Source organism: Manihot esculenta, chromosome 17 (genome assembly GCF_001659605.2).
Source record: "Manihot esculenta cultivar AM560-2 chromosome 17, M.esculenta_v8, whole genome shotgun sequence".
Taxonomy (NCBI): domain Eukaryota; kingdom Viridiplantae; phylum Streptophyta; class Magnoliopsida; order Malpighiales; family Euphorbiaceae; genus Manihot; species Manihot esculenta.
In genome coordinates this window covers 26,851,568-26,874,004 of record NC_035177.2, presented here as the reverse complement: position 1 = coordinate 26,874,004, position 22,437 = coordinate 26,851,568, and the positions used below count along the sequence as shown (strand labels likewise).

The following is a 22,437-nucleotide window of genomic DNA, read 5'->3' as shown; positions in this document are numbered from 1 at the left end:
GACATCTAGGGTTTATGTCTATTTTGTGTAGAAAATCAGAGAAAATATATTTTAAATATTATTTTTTTATAATGTAAAATTTTAGATAATTTTAAAAAATTTATTTAATTTCTATCCACCATAAATTTTTTATAAATAAAATTTATTTAATATGTTTTGAATATATAATAAATCGAATTTATTTTGGTAATTCAATGGATTTTACCTTTTTCATATTTCCATCATGGGCGGAGATTCATTCCGCCGTTTCAAAATCAAGCACTATGCCAATCAATCTTAAGCAGGCTAGGCATTTGATGGGTTTTATAGATTGACTTCAAGTTATGACCACGTAAATTGGGATTTTAAGAAAAATACTTCTAAAGAAGTTTGAGAAGAAATTATCACTCTTTATAAGAATTATTCATTTGAATTTGAATTCAATCAAAATTAATTATATAAAAAATGAATAAGTAGATTATCGTATAGGAAAAAGTGACAATGTTAATTTTCACAATAAGTTCAGCTTAATCAAAATGAAGATTAATCTCAATCACTAACAAAAACAAAATTTGAATATAATGTATATTTTCAAAGTGAAAGTCAATCCAAAGACAAACAAATCCTTATGAAAACACAATACAAGGAAATTTACAAGGTCATCCATTTTGATATAGGGTAACAAGTAACGTTAAAGGAGAAAGTTGCCAGTCTTAAATACTAAGATTTCCTAATTAAAATGATAAAATTTTCCAAGGAACTAACATGATATTAAAACATGAGAGAAGTTTTCCACGGGATGTATATACTCCTTGCTATAGTTTTACTCCCTATTTCTACTTGTGCTTCTAGGTTCGGGCTTCGGCATCATCCACATGAACGCTGCGATTGCAAACTTCAAGCCATTTTGCCCTCCGAAGTAAGATGGCTGCTTCATCAACAAATTCCCACGACCCTGAAATTGTGAATCCATAACCAATGCAAACAAGCCAAATTTCAATAAATACATAAATAGAATACAACAGAACATGAGATATAATGAACAAATAAGTCTAGGATTCACAGCTAGATTCATGGAAACGACGTAAACAGAATGCTTGCAAAAATAATCTTCTAGGAGTTGGGGTCAGATTGGGATTAGGGAATTTCGGGGGTTCTCCTTTTTCTTTTGGGCGTTGGGGAAGGTGGGAGGCCTTTTTTGCCCTTTTTTTCCCCCCAGCTCAGCTAAGGAATATCAGTTATCTGGACAGACAAACATTAGTCAACTGAAGTGACAATACCTGTCTAATATTTTGCCAATGCAGTCCTCACTACTCATGATATCACCATATGAACCTTTCCATCAAATATCATCACTTTGTTCTCATCGTGCAGTTTCTGCAAAATTATAGAGTACAAGTAAGCACACTGCACCATCTAAGTACACGCCAACTCTCTAAGTGGGAGAAGGAAAAGGAAGTCCGCCCAATATGTCAGAAACTTTACTGAATTCCTGCGTTGAAATTCATACAATCTTCCACTGGAATCAAAACTTAAGAAGGATCACTCTACCTGTAAAAGTAACATTATCTCTGCCCTTGAGTAACGAGTATCTCCTGTATTGACAACGTTCTCTAGGTCATCAATGGTTACACTATCCAAATAGCGCATATGCTCTCGAAATGTAGAATTAAAGGCTTCAATTCTGCAAGAAAGGAGCCCCCAAAAAAATAATAAATATAGCATTAAATTAGGGAAATTGAACCGCAATCGGTATGTCAAGAAGAGGCGAGGGGGAGAAAACTAAGTCCGTGTGCTGGTGTCTGACCTTTCTGGAGATAGCTCACTGCTGGCTTGCCCTGCAGGAGGGTCATCTACTTCCATGGCATCTGTCATCGTACTGGACATAACAATTTTTAGAAAATGGTTAAACAATAACTTATTGCACCATGAAACTTTGAAATTACAATGATACCCACCAAATTGTCAATGATGGGGAAATTCACATAAAGCTATTTATCCAAGTTGTAGCATTGTAGCTTTTATGTACAATGAATTTATCATTGACCATTGGTTATAGTGAGACTCCTATAAATTCACCATAATTAATATTTACAATTAATCCATTGTATATATAACGGAAGGCTTCCGTTATAGTTAATATGAAGTTTGGAACATAAACAGAAACGTGCGAGTTACTTGCAATAAGGAAATACTAATTCATGATTTATAGAAGTGAAAAAGAGTTGGCTACAAAGATGCCCATCCAATCATTCTGGAAATACTACCGTAAATAAAGAAGGAAAAAAATAAATAAATCTTACAGGCAAAATGCACATGCACTATCTACTCACCCTTCTACATCGACAGTGGCGCTGCCATCTCTATTTCTATCAGAACGACGCTCAACTCTTTGTTGTCTCTCTAGTTCTCTCTCCCTTTCCTGTTCACGCTCCTCCATCTCAGTCAACTCTTTGTGATATATTGCAAAATTTAGAACTTTCAGGGCAGCTTCAACATCAGGCTTGGAAACCTACCGAGGCAAGTAAATCATGCACTAACCTATGAGCTGGTAGTAATGAAAACTGAAAGACTAAGACAAACACAGATTTCACATAATCAAATTGAAAAAAATAGCACAACTAAAGAGCGATAAAATCCAATTACCTTCCTACTCAACTTCAATTTGGCATGGGCAGTGGAGAGACGTATCATGGTTTCTAAGGTTCTGGCAGTGATTGGAAGTGTTCCTCCGGTCTACAAATAGTAAGGATCATATGATAAGATTAAAATTTGAAATAAAATAAAAAATAAATAAAAAAAAAATAAAAAAAAAGAGAGAAGAAGAAGAACATTGCAGCAGCTGTTAAGTATTGGTTCAATGGAAACTGACCTTTGCAGTTGAACTAGCACTTCTAAGCTCAGCATATGCCGTTGCAATATGTTCAGATGCCTGAGGTCAAAATGTTAGAATTAACCCTGTATTAGCTACGATACATTTAGCTGCGATGAGGAGGCAAGTATAAGAACCATCAACTTGTCCTCCAAGAGGTCTATTTTGATGTGCAGTAGGAGGGGCAAACAAGCATCTTGCTCAAAAGGATAATATGTTAAGTAACAGATACAAAGTTAGTGAGTGCGTAACGACCTCACCTCGTCACTCAGCTCAGGCTGAATCCTATGTTTTGCATAATGGATATACTTCTTAAGAAACTTGATTGTAAGAGTGTCACGCTTCCGGCCCCTTTCTGCTTTCCTTCCATGAAGCATTCGGTTATACTTGACAAAGACGGATGACTCAGAATCACCTTCATCTTCTCTTCCATATCTTGGACCTCCATGAAGTGTCCCTTCACCTGAAAGATTTAAGGTTCTCCTGTTTAGCCTTTAATATAATTGTGCTTACTTGATGAACAGAGTAGTTCACACACCTCCATCAAAAGCAGAACGGTAACGATGCATACGCAACACATGCTCTGAAATTTGACGGTCAACATCAGGATCCATCTGATCCAATACTATGAACAGTAAATCAAAACGGGAAAGCAAAGAGTCTGGAAGTCCAATATTCTTTGTTGGTGTCAATGAGCGGTCATACTGTGCATCCATGTAACAGGTAGAAGTTTGAGCAAGCAATCAAAACATCAATATACAAGGATTCAATTGCTTAAAGGTAACAGTGTTAGAATAATTAAAAAATTCACACTTACAGTTCCATATATGGGATTTGCAGCAGCCACCACACTACATCGAGCATTCAGCGATGCATGAATACCCGCTTTGGCTATTGTAACAGTTTGCTGCTCCATAACTTCATGTATAGCAACACGATCCTGATCATTCATCTTGTCAAACTCATCAATACAGACAACACCTCTGTCAGCAAGAACCATGGCTCCAGCTTCTAGCCTTCTTTCTCCTGATAAAGAAGAAAGTACTATAAGAAAATTTTCAAAGAAAGAAAGCTAAATAGATGCTAGCTCATTGATTTCTTCACCAGTTTCTTGATCAGAAGTAACAGCAGCTGTCAATCCTACACCAGACGAACCACGACCAGTTGTTGATATGGCCAAGGGAGCAATATTCATTATTGCTCTTAAAAGTTGAGATTTGGCAACAGATGGATCACCAACCATCATCATGTTAATGTCACTAAAAGAATAAGACATGGATTAGTATGATTAAAAAAGGAATCCCATGCCAGGGCACTATTATAAAACATTAAAACAGAAACTTGCCAAGACATAAACCTTGTAGTCAACTGCATGAAAATAAAGTAACATCTTGTTCAACGGCATTCAGTAACATAAAACAGTAAGAAGAGTAAGGATAAGCATAACTCACCCTCGTAAATGAGTTCCATTCTTCAAGTTCTTTTCCACTCCCCCAAGCATCAATAGAACCACTGCTTTTTTTATCCAGGAATGCCCATATATTGAAGGTGCCAGTGAATTACCTAGCAGATCAAAAGTATCATCCCTTTCAGCTATCTTTTTGATGTTCTTAAGGTCTTCTGGACTGTAAATTGGTGCATTGGCCTCCTTGTTGAGCAAAGAAACATTATTAGCTATGAGAACAGTCCTGCATATCAAGACCTCTTTGTTAAGCTTCAAACAGAAAGTTATGTTTAAAGAAGAAAGTGGTTCAAGCAGTACATGAAGTTCTGCTGGTTCTACCTGAATACTCCATTCACACTACCCTTGCTTCTTCCAGGAAGTGCTTTATATATTCCAACTATAGCCACACGATCTCCAGGCTTGCATGAATCAACCAGGTCATCCTCAACTATGACATCTACTGTTCGTGGAAGCTGACCAGGAGCAGAATTTTCTGGTACTTCTTGCATTGACAAGGTTTGATGATCTTTGTACTTGCACAAACCATACTCAGTGACCAATAAATTTCCGTGCCCATCCTGAATAAAACTTTTTCATGAAAAAACATCTCTTGGATGATGTTTATAAACAAGAAAATTCAAGGACTTTGAGAAATACCCTTGTAGGATACACAGAACCTGTAGGCAACCCCACATTAGATGTAATGTCACGATATTCACGAGTTGTGAAATCCCCAGTTGCAGGACAGTAGTGAACACTTTTTAAAACTTTTGGCCGTACAAGAGAACCTGAAAGCGAAGCATATGATTGAATTTTTGCATTTCTAGAATCACTCTCCACGTTGGTACTTCAATACTTTCTAGTGAAAACTCAACAGTAGCTACAACTATCAATGCTGCATGTTGAAGGGTACATCATTTTCTTGATTCAATCACTCACGTTTAGTATATAAATAATAAGAAATTAAAGAAATCACCAAGCAAAACAAAGCAAAAGTGCACAAGCTGCTGCATAATTCTGGAACCTACATTAACATTGTATTCGAAAGTCATATTCACATTACCAGTCTAGTTAAGCAGAACTTATGATAAACTCATCCAGCGAGTATGAGCCTTCAGCCGGAATGAGATTGTAAGTTTACAAGAAAGTATGCATTGTTTAGGATGCAAATTAGCTGTCAGAGCTTCAATGTTCACATGATAAAATCAGTAGGAAACTAATTGCTCAGTTTTCAATTCAAGTTGCCAATTTTGCTGAACCAAAACAACGAACAAATGAAGGGGAAAAGAGGGAACTAGATAGCAGATCATAGTGAATCCAAAGATATAATGAAAAAGTGAAGGACATTCACAAAAGGGGAAAAAAAAGGAAGAAAAGAACACTACATTTTGTAACAATGCCCTCAACGCAGACCATGGAACCAATAAATTCAGAGAGAAGGTCTCTCGGAGTGACACGGCGAGAGACAAAAGGCCCCTCAAAACCTACAAGAACTTGCTCTTCTTCCTTCAGGTACTTAGGATCAATGCTACGAGCCACATCTGTGGCTGCATCACAGAATGGCTGCAGATACTCACTCGGGTCCTTTAGAATCCTAAAAATCCAGCAGAAAAAAAAAATAAGACCAATATAAAGAAACTAAAGGCAACGTTAAAAGCTAGAATTCCACAACTCTCAATTTCGAAATTGAACTAGGAAAAAATTACACACTAAATAAAGCCCAAAAATTAAGAATCAATTGACTTGGGAAAAGCCAAAAAAAATTAGCATATCTTAAAATCCCTAATTAATCGATACTAGTGGAGCTAAAATTCGATCTAATCCGGCATTGGAATTTGTTTGGATGACTTAAGACCTGCGTTTTTCATCATTATGATTTCCGCAGAGAGATAACAACCTCAGCTTTAGAACAATTTCATTTCTTATGCCTTAGAGAGTACAGATTAATTGGTTGGGTAAAAAATTTTGAAGGATAGAAAAGGGAAACCTGGGACCAAAGTCCTGGAAAGAATGGAGATCGGAGATGTTGATGATGAGTCGGCGACGCTTGTGGTTGATCATGGCCTTTATCTCATCCTTGTAAATCTGATCCATCCATTAATGAACATTTGATTAGACAAACAAGCACAGAAATGAACATTCATGTAATGAAGAGAGAGGGTTAAGGACAGATACATTTTGATCAAGAAATTCCAAGAATGCTCGCTTGTGACTGCTTCTATCGTCCATCGTCGCCATCTTCAGCTTCGGGCAGCAGAGACAGCTCACGCTCAGCACAGATGGAGAGAAGGAGAGATTGAGAGGGGAGACTGGAAAGTAGAGAACAGTGGCGAGCTGAGCTCTTTTCGGACCTCAAGGGGGCTAAGGGCAAGGGTTTTGGCGGGAAAGAGAGAGACGAGTATCCTCGCTTTGGCGGGAAAGTGAACTAATGGTTGATAGTCTATGGGCCTTCGATCCTTCTCTCTTTTTCCTTTTTTTTTATTTATTTATTTTTGAAAATTCCTTTTATATTATAAGTTACAACCTCTTTTGAAAATGTAATTGGATCATTTAAATATTAATAAAAAAATTTTTTAATAAGTTATAATTTTTATTATTAAAATATATTAAATTTAATGTAACATTAATTTTTAATAAAAATTTTATTATTTAATCTTTACATTATAAAAAAATTATAATTTTTAATTTTAAAAATATATTAAAACATTTTAATATTTTAAAAAAATTATTAATTAATTTAAATATAAGTATTTTATTATTTAAATTTTTAATTTTATAAAAAAACTATAATTTTTTTAATTTTTTTTCAAAATTTTTTAATACTTAAAATTAAAATTAATAAAATAATTAATTAATATATTTTTTAAAATATCTCAAATAAAATACTATAGGTTAGCTAATAAATTTTCTCTATGATCTAGATAATAAATTTCACATTTTTAATAACAAGATGCATTTCCCATTAAATTTCAAAGCTTCCATTTTAATGCCAAAAAATTGTCAGGTTTAAGCGTCAAGTTCCATTTTTCTTATTTAAGAAGGATTTATTTATTTATTTTCCATGGTAAAATTAATAGTTTTCATACAACTGAGAACCAAATACTCTTTTTTTTTTTTTTTTTTTCTCTGATTTAAGAAGAAAGACTAGCTAGTATTGTGAGTGCTTTTTTTTTTTTTTTTTTACCTTGAGTAGAGATTGATAAATATATAAGGCGTAATTTTTAATATTAGGGTTTATGTTTTGCCAAATTATTAAATGGTTTTCTTTCCAATTTCGCCAAAAAAAAAAAAAAAAAAAAAACTAGAGATTCCAATTTGAAGAAAGTAAAGAAAACCATAGCTTAGATCCCAAATTCAGAAAAACTTGTATCCACTGCACAACTTAAACCTAAACAGACTGGCATCGGCAAGTTACAAGGAAAAGAAGAAGAAATTCAAAGCCAGCTCTTGAACTTAGCTAGAGTAACAATTACAAATGACTAGAAGAGAATGAAAATTAATTGCGTAAGTTAAAAGGATGCAGCCGCCTCAATGTCTAGTTGACAAGCAGCTCACCGTTCATGCAACAAGGCAGACGAGGAACACGGCCAGGCTTGAATTGCAGAAGTTTTTATGTGCAGACAGGCCAGATGTTCAGGGGTTAAATGCAGAAAAAGCCACCACAGAGTTGTGTCCGCCAAATCCAAAGGAATTTGAAATGGCTGAAGAACACAGTTACAAATGAATAGATATAGATTTATAATAATTTAAAATTTTTTATAAAATTATGTTTATATATTAATTTTTAAATTATTTAATAAACTAATAAAACTTTTTAACAAATCACATCTATATCTTAATATTTAAACTTTAGATAGTACAAATGATTATAAATACTATCATAATATCAGTAATTACATCTTTAACCAAGACACTAATAGCATATAAAAAGCTTAATTAATGTTTTATTTGCGCCTCCAATTACAAGTGAATATTAACAATTACGAGTAGAGGAGATTTTTTATATTTAATTGTTGAGAAAATAAGAAAAATTAAAATTTAAAAGATTATGAATTTCTATTTAGGGTATTTAATTCAGGTGTTTATGAAGTTTGAACTAAAATTTAACCATTGTTTAATGGTGAGTAATATTAAAGTTCAGATTTAGTTGTCCAAAATTCAAAAGTTGGAATGTAAATGTAATTTAAAATAAAAATTAGATGATTTTGTTAATAATCTAAAATACGGTTTAATTAAAAAATAATTTAAAATAAATATAGTGAAATGGCATGTTGCAAATTTGGATGATAGTTAAAATTAAGTTGAGTTTGCAGTTATAAATGTTAAAATTAAGATTTAATTATAAAAGTTAAAAAAATTAAAATATAAATATAATTTCGTGAAAATGTTTAAATTATTTTATTTTTAAGTCTAAAATATTAGATTTATATCAATGTGTAAAGTTAAATTCTTTGGAAAAAGTTATTATTTAATTTTTATTATATAGAAAATTTTGATTTATTATTTTAAAAATATATATTAAAATGTTTAAAATATATATTGATGACCGTTGGATTTCTCCACCCCGATCTGGGGCCAGGCTCACAATACCAGCCCATTATTTAGAGGCCCTCAAGCCTCGTACATGCATCAGGTCCAGTCCACTCAGTCTGGAGACCGGACTCCCATCAATCTCCTCAATCAGACCGGCCCAGCTCTTTGGGCCCGACGAACAAATCCTCTCTGGGTTCAGCCCATATTATATCTTTCGGTCCAGCCCGGAATCAGGAAGGAGACCTATCCATCCATCAAGTGGGATCACCCGCACGCGCGTCCGGGAGAATCAGGGGCCGTTACGCATGGGGCAGCGATCTGATTTCCTCGTACGTCCATATCAACGTGACAAGGATAGATGGCCCAATGACATACATTATGTTACACGTCACTAGCGGACAAAAGGAAATTGATAAAAGGAGAAATAGTCTCCTCTAAGGATAGGTTTTTTTCCAATTTTACAGAACCATTGTAAAACCCTATTTTCTAGATCTCAGATCATCAAATGGCGCCGTCTGTGGAAAACGAATGAGATCTTTTCATCACCGGAGTTTCACTCTAAACAAACCCACTGAGATCCACAATGGCTAACCACAACAAAAACAACGTCACTCCAAATGACCTGAGTTCTGCCCAAGAAGGGCAGCAGTCTCCTTTTTCAGTCCCACAACACCAAACAACCAAGCACCAATCCCTTTCAACCCCTCGCCAAACTTGGCAGGAAACATGCCCGGAGCCGCTCTATCCAACCAGGACCTTCAAACCATGGCCCTCCAACTACAAAATACCGCTCACTGGTTGGGACAGATGATGCAACAAAGGGGCCTTAACACCCCGGTGAATGCGTCGCCAGTGATAGAAGAACCTAGAACCAATGAACCTCGCCAACCTACCCTCAATCCCCCTCAAACAACCAGTCGAGAAACAGGAGAGCTGGCGGAGAAGTAGAGCCAGAAGCAAGGGTTCACGGAAGGAGGGCGAGGGAGTTGATCGAGAATGATGAAATCGATAGTTATTCCGCCGGAACAACTGGAAGGATGGGAGCGAGACATGGGAGGAGGAGCGCCGCCAGGAGAAGAAACCCAGGCAGGAAGGGAGAGCGTAGACCAAAAGCTGCAGAAGATGAGAGAGCAACTTTTGGCTGAGTTAGGGGTGAAGGACCCCAGCCAAACTCTTCTGCCTACCTCTTCACCCTTCTCAAAGTGGGTGCAGCAGGAGACCGTCTCGAAGAAATTTATGATGCCGCCTATGGCCGCATATGACAGAGCTGGAAACCCCCGAGAGCACGTCTTGAACTACAAGACTTTCATGGAGCTGCAGACTTTGTCAGATGCTTTGATGTGCAAGGTATTCCCGACGACACTCTCGGGGCCAGCGCGGGCGTGGTTTAACAGCCTGGAGACCAGAAGTATCAGAAGCTTTGGAGATTTGGCCACTTGCTTCATCAGCCGGTTCATCGCCGGAGTGCCGGCAGATAGGAAGACAAGCTATCTGGAGACAGTCAGACAGAGAAGGGATTAATCGCTCAGGGAATACGTGGCCCGCTTTAATACGGAGGCCCTACAGACCCCTGAGCTAGATGAGGGCAGAGCAGTGGAAGCCATGCAGAAAGGGATGACCTCGCCTGAGTTCTTCGGCTCGTTGAGCAGGAAGCCTCCCACCTCACTAGCAGAGCTGATGAAGAGGGCGAAGAAATATATAAGGCAAGATGACGCCTTAGTGACGAGCAGGTTCGCTAAGGAGTCAACAGACCGGAAAGCCTCAGAAGAAATGAGGTTAGAAAGGCATGAGAGGAAGCAGAACAAAAGGCCTGAGACCTACAGACAGCCCTGGGATCGGAGGGACCCGATATCAGAGCAGAGATCGTCTCCCCCACGGATCCTGGAGAACTTAACCCCACTCAATGCCTCCAGAGCCGAAGTGCTCATGGCAGTCCAGAACGAGGAGTTCCTCCAGTGGCCCCGGCCTATGAAAGCAGAAGCAAGCCGACGAGATCCTGACAAATACTGCCAGTATCATCGTACACACGGCCATGACACCAACAATTGCTATCAGTTGATTTCTGAGATTGAGAGGCTGATAAAAAAGGGACACCTCAAGAACTTTGTGAAGAAACCGGAGGGACAAAGGCCTCAGCCGAACCCAGCAGCGCAAACACTCAGGAGAATGGGAGCGGGGCTAGTGGAACCATCAACATGATCGTTGGAGGAACAGAAGGTTAAATAAGCCGGTGCAGCAGAAGAGGTACTTCCTTTAGAATATTTGTAAAGAAAATTATTGTACTTTGAAAACATGAATGAATGGCATAACGCCATTTTTTGCAAAGCAATGTTATCTCTATTACTGTGAGTATTAATTCTCTCTGAAAAAGAAAGAACAGATTCCACAAGACCTCAGTCAGGTAGGTGGTCGGGCTCCCAAAAGGCCCCCGGCACCACAAAACCGGCTGAGATGACGAAGCGACAGTAAGGCCAATGAGCCCAAATCTTGCGCCAGACCTCAGTCAGGTAGGTGGCCGGGCTCCCAAAAGGCCCCTGGCACCACAAAACCGGCTGAGATGACGAAGTGACAGTAAGGCCAATGAGCCTGAATCTTGCGCCAGACCTCAGTCAGGTAGGTGGCCGGGCTCCCAAAAGGCCCCCGGCACCATAAAACCGGCTGAGATGACGAAGCGACAGTAAGGCCAATGAGCCTGAATCTTGCGCAAGACCTCAGTGAGGTAGGTGGCCGGGCTCCACAAAGGCCCCCGACACTACAAAACCGGCTGAGATGACGAAGCGACAGTAAGGCCAATGAGCCCGAATCTTGCGCAAGACCTCAGTCAGGTAGGTGGCCGGGCTCCCAAAAGGCCCCCGGCACCACAAAACCAGCTGAGATGACGAAGCGACAGTAAGGCCAATGAGCCTGAATCTTGCGCAAGACCTCAGTGAGGTAGGTGGCCGGGCTCCCAAAAGGTCCCCGGCACCACAAAACCGGCTGAGATGACGAAGCGACAGTAAGGCCAATGAGCCCGAATCTTGCACAATACCTCAAAGAGGTACAAGACCAGAATCCCGTAAGATCTCCTAGAACAAAAACGGCCAGCAGGATCTCCAAGATCTCCCCGGAGCAAAAACAGCCAAGATTCCGTAAGATCTCCTGGAGCAAAAACGGTCGGGATCCTTGAAACACAGCCCGTATGAGGCTCAAAATTAAGTATTGACTTCACAGTGAGGAAGACGAAATTCCGAACTCCTGAGCCCGTCACACAGATAGCGCAAAAGCTGTAGTGCAAAAGCCTAAGCAAAGAATAAAAATTCGAGCTCCTTAATCCATTGAATGGACGGACTCACGACAAAAGCAAGAGACCCTGCCCACAGCTCGGATTAACTCACAGTAAACAAACACTTAGCAAAAATGACCCTGGGAGAGAAAAATGACAAAAAAAGCTGAACTCCCCACCCCAGTGGAGCATACAGCCCAGACCGCACCGACTGACAAAGGGTCACTTCCAGAGGGACCAGATATCCGAGCTCATAACCAGAAAGAAAGGTAAAAGCATCTAAAATGAAGTCACGCAGTTACAAATAAAAGTCTGAGGATTTACCCCCTCACCACTCATGTAATAAATGCTGAGGAGGTAAAGGGGCAACCCGAGGAGAAATCCAATGGCGTGAACAGATGAGACCCCAGCTTCAGTCCAGCAAATAAGAATTAAAAGCAAAAAGGCCAGCCCTGCTCATCACCTCTAAAGGTACATGATCTAACTTATTGTTATTAAGCAAAGGCCGTATGCCCGAGCTCATAGTAACGAAGTAATAAGAGAAAAATGAGGATGTCCTTACAAGAATCATAAAAACTCGTAGGTCGAAAGTTCAGCCTACTGTTAAAAACAGAGCTCACGGGTACGGCTAGTCCAGCTCGGAAAGAGCTTACAGATAAGAATGCCTTAGTGAAATAGATAAATTTATAAGTCAAAAGTTCAGTCAATTGATAGAATTTCAGCTCTGATGGGCTTGAAGGCAAAAAGGAAAAACAAGCAAAGTAAATGAAAATAAAATTTCATTCAAAGAAAAAGAAGATTTACAGTCTAATCACCCACTCTACTGAAGGAAAAACAGTACAGCGGATTCCTTAGAAAAATTACGAAGCACATAGTTTAAGTGTTTCATTAGAGGTAAGAACAGCTCAAAAATAAATGAAAAACAAAAAAGAATTCAAATAAGCAAAAATAAAATTTCATTAAAGGTAAAAGGAAGTTTGCAATCTAATCATCTAAGATTACTGGAGGGAAGATTGTCCTCAAAGGATTTACATTTCTAGACATTTCACTATCTACATTGCTATTCTCTACACTAGCATCTGCATTACTGCTTGTGGGAGGTCTGGCGCCCCCTTGCTCAGATTTCCCACCTCCCACATAGAGTACAATCTCCAACCCTGGAGGCCTAGTATCTTCGATAGCCCTTTCATCCTCTTCTCCTAGCTCAGTGTCCTCATCAGAAGGCCCAGCTGAAGTGTGAGAAGTTCCCTTGGGCAGGGGCAGGTCATCCTCCCCGTAGGGTACGTTCTCGCCATCAGAGTCCACCTCAGCAGCTCGGAGCTCTGATAGCGGGGTGGAAGGAGCAAGCCTGGCTTCTCTTAAACCTCGATTGAAACCAGACGCGAACATGCGAAAGCCTTTTTTCCAAATAGCCAATTTCATCTCATCAGAGGCCTTGTACTCCGCAAGTTGTGCCTAGCTGGCCTCAGCTATCTTTGCCTTCAACTCAGGAGAGTCCTTGTAAGCCTGAAGACGAGCTTCACAGGCCTGTTCAATCTCCTTCTTCAGCTCAGGGGACTCCTTATACTCCATCAGACGCCTCTCACACTCCAGCTGAATCCTATCTTCAACGAGTCTGGTGTCCTCAAGCAGGGCTGAACATCTGTGCTCCAAAGCCTTGACCTCATGGCTGAGCTCTTGATTGCGAAGTTTAGATTCTTCTGCCGCTGAGACCAAATCTCTGATACGATCGGAGCTCTTACTCAGCTCCTGCTCGAGAACTTCTACACAAGCTAGTGCTCCCTCCTTCTGAGCCTTCATCTTGTCAAAACGAGCTTTGTAACGACCCGAAAATCGGACTGCTACCGGCGCTAGGATCCAGGTCGACTTAAGGTCGCCGGAACCCGTAGCAAGCTTGCTATACTCTCTGTGTACCTGTAAAATCCCATACATGATCCAACATTTTCTATAAAAACATAAAACTTTGCTCTGTACCAAGGCTCAACCTGAGCATGCACTATCTCTGTACACCAGAACCCCTTACTAGAGCCCTCATCATTGCTCTAGACGGGTTAAGACTCATACAATGTTAAGCCTGGTGATCATACTCATAAAACATTTCAATAACATATTTACATAAACAGACCATGTATATAAAAGGGGTTTACAACACAACTGGGTCAAGCACCATACTAATACATCTTTTCACAATATTACATGTCCACACTAAGCTATTACACATCTCTTTACTCTTCCTGTACCCTGCTAAACTTCCCCCGACCTCTGATCCTGCAAGACTGGGGTTAAAGGAGAGGGATGAGCTATACTAGCCCAGTGAGTAGAACAAAGAAAATATGTGAATAAAACATGCTCTCATGGAATGCATCACATCGCAAGTAAATCACCCATCTCAGACGGACTGATTCAAAACTCCCTCAACTGTGCCCGGCCCGCGAAGGAGCTCCTCAGGACTTTATCACGCACCCTAGGGTGCCCTGTGCCCGGCCCTCTCAGGGCTCCTCAGGACTTTACTATGAGGGCTAATGAATCCATTATGTCTGATCCGTACAAGCAAAGAATAATGCAATGCGCCACATTAGTGTATGCTAGTGCACTCGACCTATTACATATCATGATGCATGAAACATGCTAAAAGCATTTAAGTTCTCATATTCAAAGATTAAGTTTAGTTTAGTTCCACTCACCTTAGGCTGACTCTGAACTGACTCTGAATACTCTGAAGCATTGCTCACTGCTGCTCTCTTCGGTTCCTCTGGTCCGTTCCTACACAGGTGGACTCAAATGAGGGATCAAACTAGCTCAAGAATAACTCTATAAAACTCCCCAAAACCCCCTTAAAACATCCTAAAACAATCAAGTAAAACATGCAAAAGAAGGCTGGACAGGGCACTTTCGGCGGCAGGTTCGGCGGCCGAAAGTCCCTTCCAGAGATGAAACTCAAGCACCTTCAACGGCACTTCGGTTGCCGAAAGTCCTCTCCAGAGACGAAAGTCCCTAACCTTCGGCGGCCGAAACCCCCCTCCAAAGCCGAAAGTCCAAACTTTCGGGGGCAAGCTTAGGCAGCCAAAACCACCTCCTTCGCATGTTCGGCGGCTGAACCTTCCTTCGGCGGCCGAAAATGGATTCTCCAGTAAGGCAGAAACTTGTTCTGCTTCATGCAAATCTTACCCAACTTCACTCAAACATGCAACCAACAACTCACAACCTGCATATACTCAAGTATAGGCACAAAGGGGTCCAAAACTAACTTAAAACCCCAACAAACAACACAACTCAACACATAAGCATGCCAAAACCTCAACTTACCCTAAACATGCATCTCTACTCATAAACTCCATAAAACCTTTATAAATCATGCAAAGAAGTTCAGGATCTTCACTTACCTCTTGAACACGAGAGGATAAACGATCCCAACGTGGAGATATGGAGCAAATCACTTCCAAAGTCTCCACACTTCAAAACTTTGGTTTTTTTAGCTCAAAAGCTTCAAAACAACATAAAACTCATCAAACCTTTGAAAGATTTAGAGAAAACATGAAGATCACCTAAGGAAGATCATGGTCTCACCTCTGCCTGTGGATGGAAAGAAAATCTTATCCATTCACCGACCTAGGGCCTTTTATAGGTGGCTGGCCAAACCACCTTCGGCGACCTAACGTGATTCCAAACTCATGCATGTTCGGCGGCCGAACTTCACCTTCGGCGGCCGAACCTGGCATTTCTTCCTTGGTTCTTTTCTTTAAAAAACTCATTTTCTTTATACTTAAAACATTAAAACATACTAAAATGCTTTAGAAAACATATCTATTACCCTTCTAAAGGGTTCCGACACCCGAGATTCCACCGGAAAGTAGAATTTCGATGCCGGACTCTAGCCGGGTATTACAATCTCCCCCCCTTAAGAACATTCGTCCCCGAATGTTCCTCAACAATCAAACACAGAAAAAGGAAGGAAAACTAACCTCAAAACAGATATGGATATTGCTGGAGCATAGACTCCCGTGTCTCCCAGGTGCACTCTTCTAGATTGTGGTGGTTCCAAAGGACTTTCACCATCGGAATTTCCTTATTCCTTAGCTTTCTGATCTGCGTGTCTAGGATCCGCACTGGCTGCTCTACATAAGTGAGATCTCCAAGGATCTCCACTTCAGGCTCACTAAGAACCTTACTTAGATCTGACACGAATTTCCGTAGCATAGAAGCATGGAACACCGGGTGAATTCTCTCCATAGAAATAGGTAAATCCAGCTTATACGACACATTTTCGATCTTCTGCAAGATCTCAAAGGGTCCAATGTATCGTGGCGCTAGCTTACCTTTCTTCCCAAACCGAACCACTCCTTTCATTGGAGACACCTTCAGCAAAACCATATCACCCTCCTGAAACTCTATCTGCTTTCTGCGAACATCTGCATAGCTTTTCTATCTGCTCTGAGCAGTTCTAATTCTTTCTCTGATCATGGGCACTACCCTGCTGGTGATTTCTACTATCTCTGGCCCTACAAGAGCCGCCTCTCCTACTTCTTCCCAGCAAACAGGTGATCTGCACTTCCTCCCATACAAAGCTTCATAAAGAGCCATCCCTATGCTAGCATGATGGCTGTTATTGTAGGCAAACTCCACCAAAGGTAGATGTTGCCTCCAAGAACCGCCAAAATCTAACACACACATTCTGAGCATATCCTCTATGGTCTGGATGGTCCTCTCTGATTGTCCATCAGTCTGTGGATGGAAAGCAGTGCTGAACTCCAACCTTGTGCCCATAGCACTCTGCAGACTTCGCCAAAACCTGGAGGTGAACTGAGGTCCTCTGTCTGACACTATAGACACTGGAACCCCATGCAACCTTATGATCTTTTCCACATAAACCTGTGCTAACTTGTCTACAGAGTATGTACTCCTAACAGGGATGAAGTGAGCAGATTTAGTCAATCTGTCCACGATCACCCATATGGAGTCTAACCTATTGGACGCTGCCGGTAAGCCCACTACAAAATCCATAGCTATATTCTCCCATTTCCACTCTGGAATCGGCAGTGGGTTAAGCATTCCAGCCGGCTTCTGATGTTCCAGTTTCACCCTTTGACAAACCTCACAGGTGGACACAAACTGTGCCACTTCTTTCTTCATTGCTGGCCACCAATACACCCTTTTCAGATCCTAATACATCTTGGTGGCTCCAGGGTGAACATTGTATCTTGCATTATGAGCTTCCCTCATAATGTCTCCTTTCAGCCTGATGTCATCTGGTACACATAGGCGATTCCCATAGCGGAGGATCCCTTTACTGTCAAATCTGAACTCTGCACTGTTGCCTGACTGAACAGTCCTGGCAATGTTAACTAACTCAGGGTCCTCATGCTGTTTCTGAGCCACCTGCTCCAGAAACACTGGTGTCACTCACATCTGTGCTATCAATGCACCCGTACCAGACAACTCTAGTTGTAGCCCTTCGTCGATGAGCTTATAAAATTCCATCACCACTGGTCGTCTCTCTGCTGCTACATGGGACAAACTGCCAAGTGATTTTCGGCTTAGGGCGTCTGCTACAACATTCGCCTTACCCGGATGGTATTGAATTCTACAGTCATAGTCACTGAGCAGTTCCACCCATCTTCTCTGCCTCAAATTCAGCTCTTTCTGACTCAAGATGTACTGTAAACTCTTGTGATCTGTGAAGATCTCGCAGTTAACCCAATAAAGGTAATGCCTCCACATCTTGAGTGCAAAGATAACTGCCGCCATCTCTAGGTCATGGGTGGGGTAATTCAACTCGTGCTTCTTCAGCTGTCTAGAAGCATAAGCAATCACCTTGTCGTTTTGCATCAAAACACAACCCAATCCCACTCGGGATGCATCACAGAACACTGTGAAGTCCTCATTACTGACGGGCAGAGCTAACACCAGTGCTGATGTTAATCTTCTCTTTAGCTCTTCAAAGCTCTCTTCATATTGGTCCGACCATACGAACCTCTGGTTCTTCTGTGTCAATTTGGTCATAGGAGCAGCTATCTTTGAGAAGTTCTGAACGAACCTCCTGTAGTAACCTGCCAAACCCAAAAAGCTTTTAATCTCGGTCACTGAGGTGGGTCTAGGCCAGTTAGCTACAGCCTCTATCTTCTTGGGGTCTACTTCAATACCTTCTGCTGATACCACATGTCCCAAGAATGAAATGCTCCTCAACCAAAACTCACTCTTCGAGAACTTGGCATACAAGCCATGCTCTCTCAGAGTCTGCAGAACTGTCCTCAGATGCTGGGCATGCTCCTCTGCATCTCTGGAATACACTAAGATATCATCGATGAAGACAATAACAAAGTGATCCAGATACTCTCTGAAAACTCTGTTCATGAGATCCATGAATGCTGCAAGGGCGTTAGTCAACCCAAACAGCATTACTAAGAACTCATAATGCCCATATCTGATCCTGAAAGCTGTCTTTGACACATCTGCTTCTCTAACTCTCAACTGATGATACCCGGACCTCAGATCAATTTTCGAGAAACAACCTGCTCCAGCTAGCTGGTCAAATAGATCGTCGATCCTAGGTAGGGGATACTTATTCTTGGTAGTGACCTTGTTCAACTGCCTGTAGTCGATACAAAGTCTGAGGGATCCATCCTTCTTTCTGACAAACAGCACTGGAGCACCCCAAGGTGAGGTACTTGGGCGGATGAAACCCTTATCTACCAACTCTTGCAGCTGCTCTTTCAGCTCTTTTAACTCTGCTGGCGCCATCCTGTAGGGAGGAATAGAGATAGGTCTGGTACCAGGCAGCAATTCTATTTCAAACTCTATCTCCCTATCAGGTGGTAGTCCTGGAAGCTCATTTGGGAAGACGTCGAGAAATTCTCTGACTACTGGCACTGAAGCTGGTTCCCTAACCTGACTGTCTAGCTCTCTCACATGAGCTAGAAACCCCTGACAACCCCTCCTGAGCAATCTACGAGCTTGAAGGGCTGAGATCAAATCTCTAGGTGTCCCCCTCTTGTCTCTTCTGAAGACACACTCTGACCCATCCTGGTCTCTGAGACTGACTACCTTGTCTCTACAGTCCAAGGTAGCTCCATATGTAGATAGCCAATCCATCCCTAGAATGACATCAAAATCCGTCAAATCTAGAACCATGAGGTCAGCTGGTAGGCATCTACCCTCTATGAACACTAGACTGAAACGACAGACTGACTCTGCCACTGATGGGTCACACTTGGGTCCACTGACCCAGAGAGGACACTCTAACCCAGAGATTATCAAACCCAATCTCTCCACGGCTCTCGAAACAATAAAAGAGTGAGAAGCACCGGGGTCCATCAAAGCATACACCTCAGAACACCCAATGATGAGATTACCTGACACCACTGTGTTCGACGTGTTTGCCTCCTCTTGTGTCACAATGAAGATCCGTGCTGGGGCTACCGGACCTTCACCTCGAGAACCTGCTGCTGAAGAAGAGGTTGACCCTCTCCCTCTTCCCTTGCCACTACTCTGAGGTATGGCTGGAGCTGCTGGCTGAGCCACACTACCTGAGGACATCTGTTGGGATGTGCCATAAAGGTCGCTTGAGGACATTCCCGAGCAAAATGTCCCTCCTGTCCACATAATTCTTGAACCACTCTTGTGCTTTCTTGCATTTGAGTGTGAACCCTGCCATCTCAATGGCTCTGCTATCATCAGCTCCTAACTCATCGGTTATCATCTTAACCGTTCTGAGGTACTCAAAGGGATCATCTCCCGTATTGAATTTGGGAGCATCCAACTTCAGATACTCTATCATTTTCACTTTACTTCCTCCAGCTAAGCTAGGTTGAGGTACTTGGATAACAGGAGCTACTGGTTCTGGTTCTGGTGGAGGTGTTGTATCTCTCGGTTCAGGGTATGTTGTACTTGGATGAAAAGGTGAGGGTGGATACATGGGATATGGTGGGTAAAAAGGAGGATAAAGCATATAAGGCATGTAGGTAGGATATGGGGTAAAACTAGAGTAATCCGACGTACTCCCCATCGGATATCCCGGGCCCTGTGGAAAAGGTGGATAACCAAACCCCGAGGCCTGAGCGCCTCCTTGAGACTCTCCCCTACCCTCTTCCGACCTGTCCATACCCATGCTTTCCCCTCTTGGCTGATCCACATCCATAGCCTCCCTCACTTCATCAGACCTCCCTCCTCTATTTGTTCCTCTTCTGCTCTCGTCAAAGGACCTTCTAGGGTCCCTTGACGTCCCCTCCCTGCTTGATCTCTGAGACATTGCCCTTGGCAACGCAGGAGGACGAGCAGCAGAACCCTCATTCTCCGGTGGGACTCCAGTCAATCGTGCCGATTGACGAGTTCTTCGCATCTTAACTTTCTGGAAAACAACACAAAAGAGCATACATCAAACATCACATAGCAGCAAGGCACATGCATACATCATGGCATTTCACAGCATCAAGTAGACAGGACTCAACATCCTATCCTAGTGGACATGATTTCCTATTGTGCTTGACCTACTATCCTCTATGAGCCCGACACTCTCTCTATAGGTCCGATCATATGAACCTAGGACTCTAATACCAATCTGTAATGACCCGAAAATCATACCGCTACCGGCGCTAGGATTCAGGTCGACTTAAGGTCGCCGGAACCCGTAGCAAGCCTGCTATACTCTCTGTGTACCTGTAAAATCCCATACATGATCCAACATTTTCTGTAAAGACATAAAACTTTGCTCTGTACCAAGGCTCAACCTGAGCATGCACTATCTCTGTACACCAGAACCCCTTACTAGAGCCCTCATCATTGCTCTAGATGGGTTAAGACTCATACAATGTTAAGCCTGGTGATCATACTCATAAAACATTTCAATAACATATTTACATAAACAGACCATGTATATAAAAGGAGTTTACAACACAATTGGGTCAAGCACCATACTAATACATCTCTTCACAATATTACATGTCCACACTAAGCTATTACACATCTCTTTACTCTTCCTGTACCCTGCTGAACTTCCCCCGACCTCTGATCCTGCAAGACTCCGATATCGGAATTCCTACCGTCCGGTGGAATCTCGGATGTCGGAGACCTCTAGAAGGGTAAAATCATATTTTTATAAAATGTTTTAATGTATTTTATGGTTTTAAGCAAGAAAGAAATTAAGTTTTGAATGAAAATAACCTTAGGAGGAAGACTCAGGTTCGGCCGCCGAACCTCAAGTTCGGCTGCCGAACACGCATGCGCTTTAAGAGCGCTTTAGGCCCCCGAAGGCATAAGTGAGGGAAGTCCAGGTTCGGCCGCCAAACCTTAAGTTCGGCCGCCGAACATGGCATGCATGCGGAGGCACGTTAGGCCCCCGAAAGTGGCCTGGCCAGCCACCTATAAAGGGGTCCCCATGTCCGAACGGGTGAACTTTTCTCCCCATTTTCGGCCAAGGTGAGTTCTCCGCCGTCCTTTATCGATTTTGAGCTTCTTCCTTCAAGTTTTCATGATTTATTATGGATTTTAACTTGGTTTTTGAAGATTTCGAGATTAGATCGAAGTTGTGAAGCTTGGAGACCTCAGGAACCCATCTTCCCCAAATCTCCAAGTTAGGTCACACTCTCTCTCGATCTTCAAGAGGTAAGAGTCGATCTTGAGCTCATTATATGTTTAAACAAGTTTTAAGTTGATTCATGGGGTAGAAATGCATGTATAGGTCTATGTTGAGTTATTGTGCAATGTGGGTTGTTTATGCATGTTTGATGTGCTTTGGTTGGGGTTTAGGTTAGTTTGAGACCCCTTTATGCTTGTTGGCTTGAGTTGCTTGTTGTAGAATAGGTAAATGCATGATGGAATGGTTTGGGAGGCATTTGTGCATGAAAGAGGTTGAGTTCTGCCCTTAGGAAGAACTCAGGTTCGGCAGCCGAAGGAACTTTCGGCCGCCGAACCTGCCTGTGGAGGCCAGCCTTTGGCTGCTGAACCCTGCCCCCGAAAGTGGACTTTCGGCTCTGGAGGGAAGTTTCGACCGCCGAAGGTGCCGCCGAACATGCGTGAGTTTCATCTCTGGAGGGAACCTTCGGCCGCCGAAAGTGCCGCCGAAGGTGCATGACTTTCGGCTCTGGAGGGCCTTTCGGCCGCTGAACCTGCCGCCGAAAGTGCCCTGTGCAGCCCTCCTTTGCATGTTTTCTATGATTGTTTTGAGGTGTTTTAGGGGGATTTTGGGGAGTATTTTAGAGTCATGTTCTTGTATGTTTGGTCCCTTATTTGAGTCCACCTGTGTAGGTTCGGACCTGAGGAACCGAGGACCCCAACAGTGAGTCAGCTGCTCCAGTGTCTGGTCTGAGCTAGCCAGAGGTGAGTGGAATAACTCTTTATGTTTTAAAGTAAATA

General features: G+C 41.8%; 1 protein-coding gene across 2 annotated transcripts; it reads right to left on the bottom strand.

Moving 5' to 3' along the window:
- Positions 1-536: 536 nt before the first annotated feature.
- On the bottom strand, positions 537-6,689 carry LOC110604663 (DNA replication licensing factor MCM3). 2 transcript variants are annotated; one of them, XM_021742922.2, is made up of 17 exons: positions 6,471-6,685; positions 6,283-6,380; positions 5,681-5,889; positions 4,953-5,083; positions 4,635-4,873; positions 4,303-4,539; positions 3,956-4,110; positions 3,669-3,877; positions 3,390-3,555; positions 3,112-3,314; positions 2,852-2,911; positions 2,626-2,715; positions 2,313-2,491; positions 1,787-1,858; positions 1,531-1,663; positions 1,260-1,356; positions 537-934 (listed from the first exon to the last, which is right to left on the bottom strand). In XM_021742922.2, the coding sequence occupies exons 1-16, from the start codon at positions 6,531-6,533 to the stop codon at positions 1,294-1,296; spliced, it is 2,307 nt and encodes a 768-aa protein (XP_021598614.1). In that variant the 5' UTR covers positions 6,534-6,685; the 3' UTR covers positions 537-934; positions 1,260-1,293. The 2 variants fall into 2 exon arrangements, with proteins under 2 accessions (XP_021598614.1, XP_043808192.1); XM_043952257.1 differs by lacking the exons at positions 537-934; positions 1,260-1,356; positions 1,531-1,663; positions 1,787-1,858 and having other exon boundaries at positions 2,386-2,527; positions 6,471-6,689.
- Positions 6,690-22,437: the final 15,748 nt, after the last annotated feature.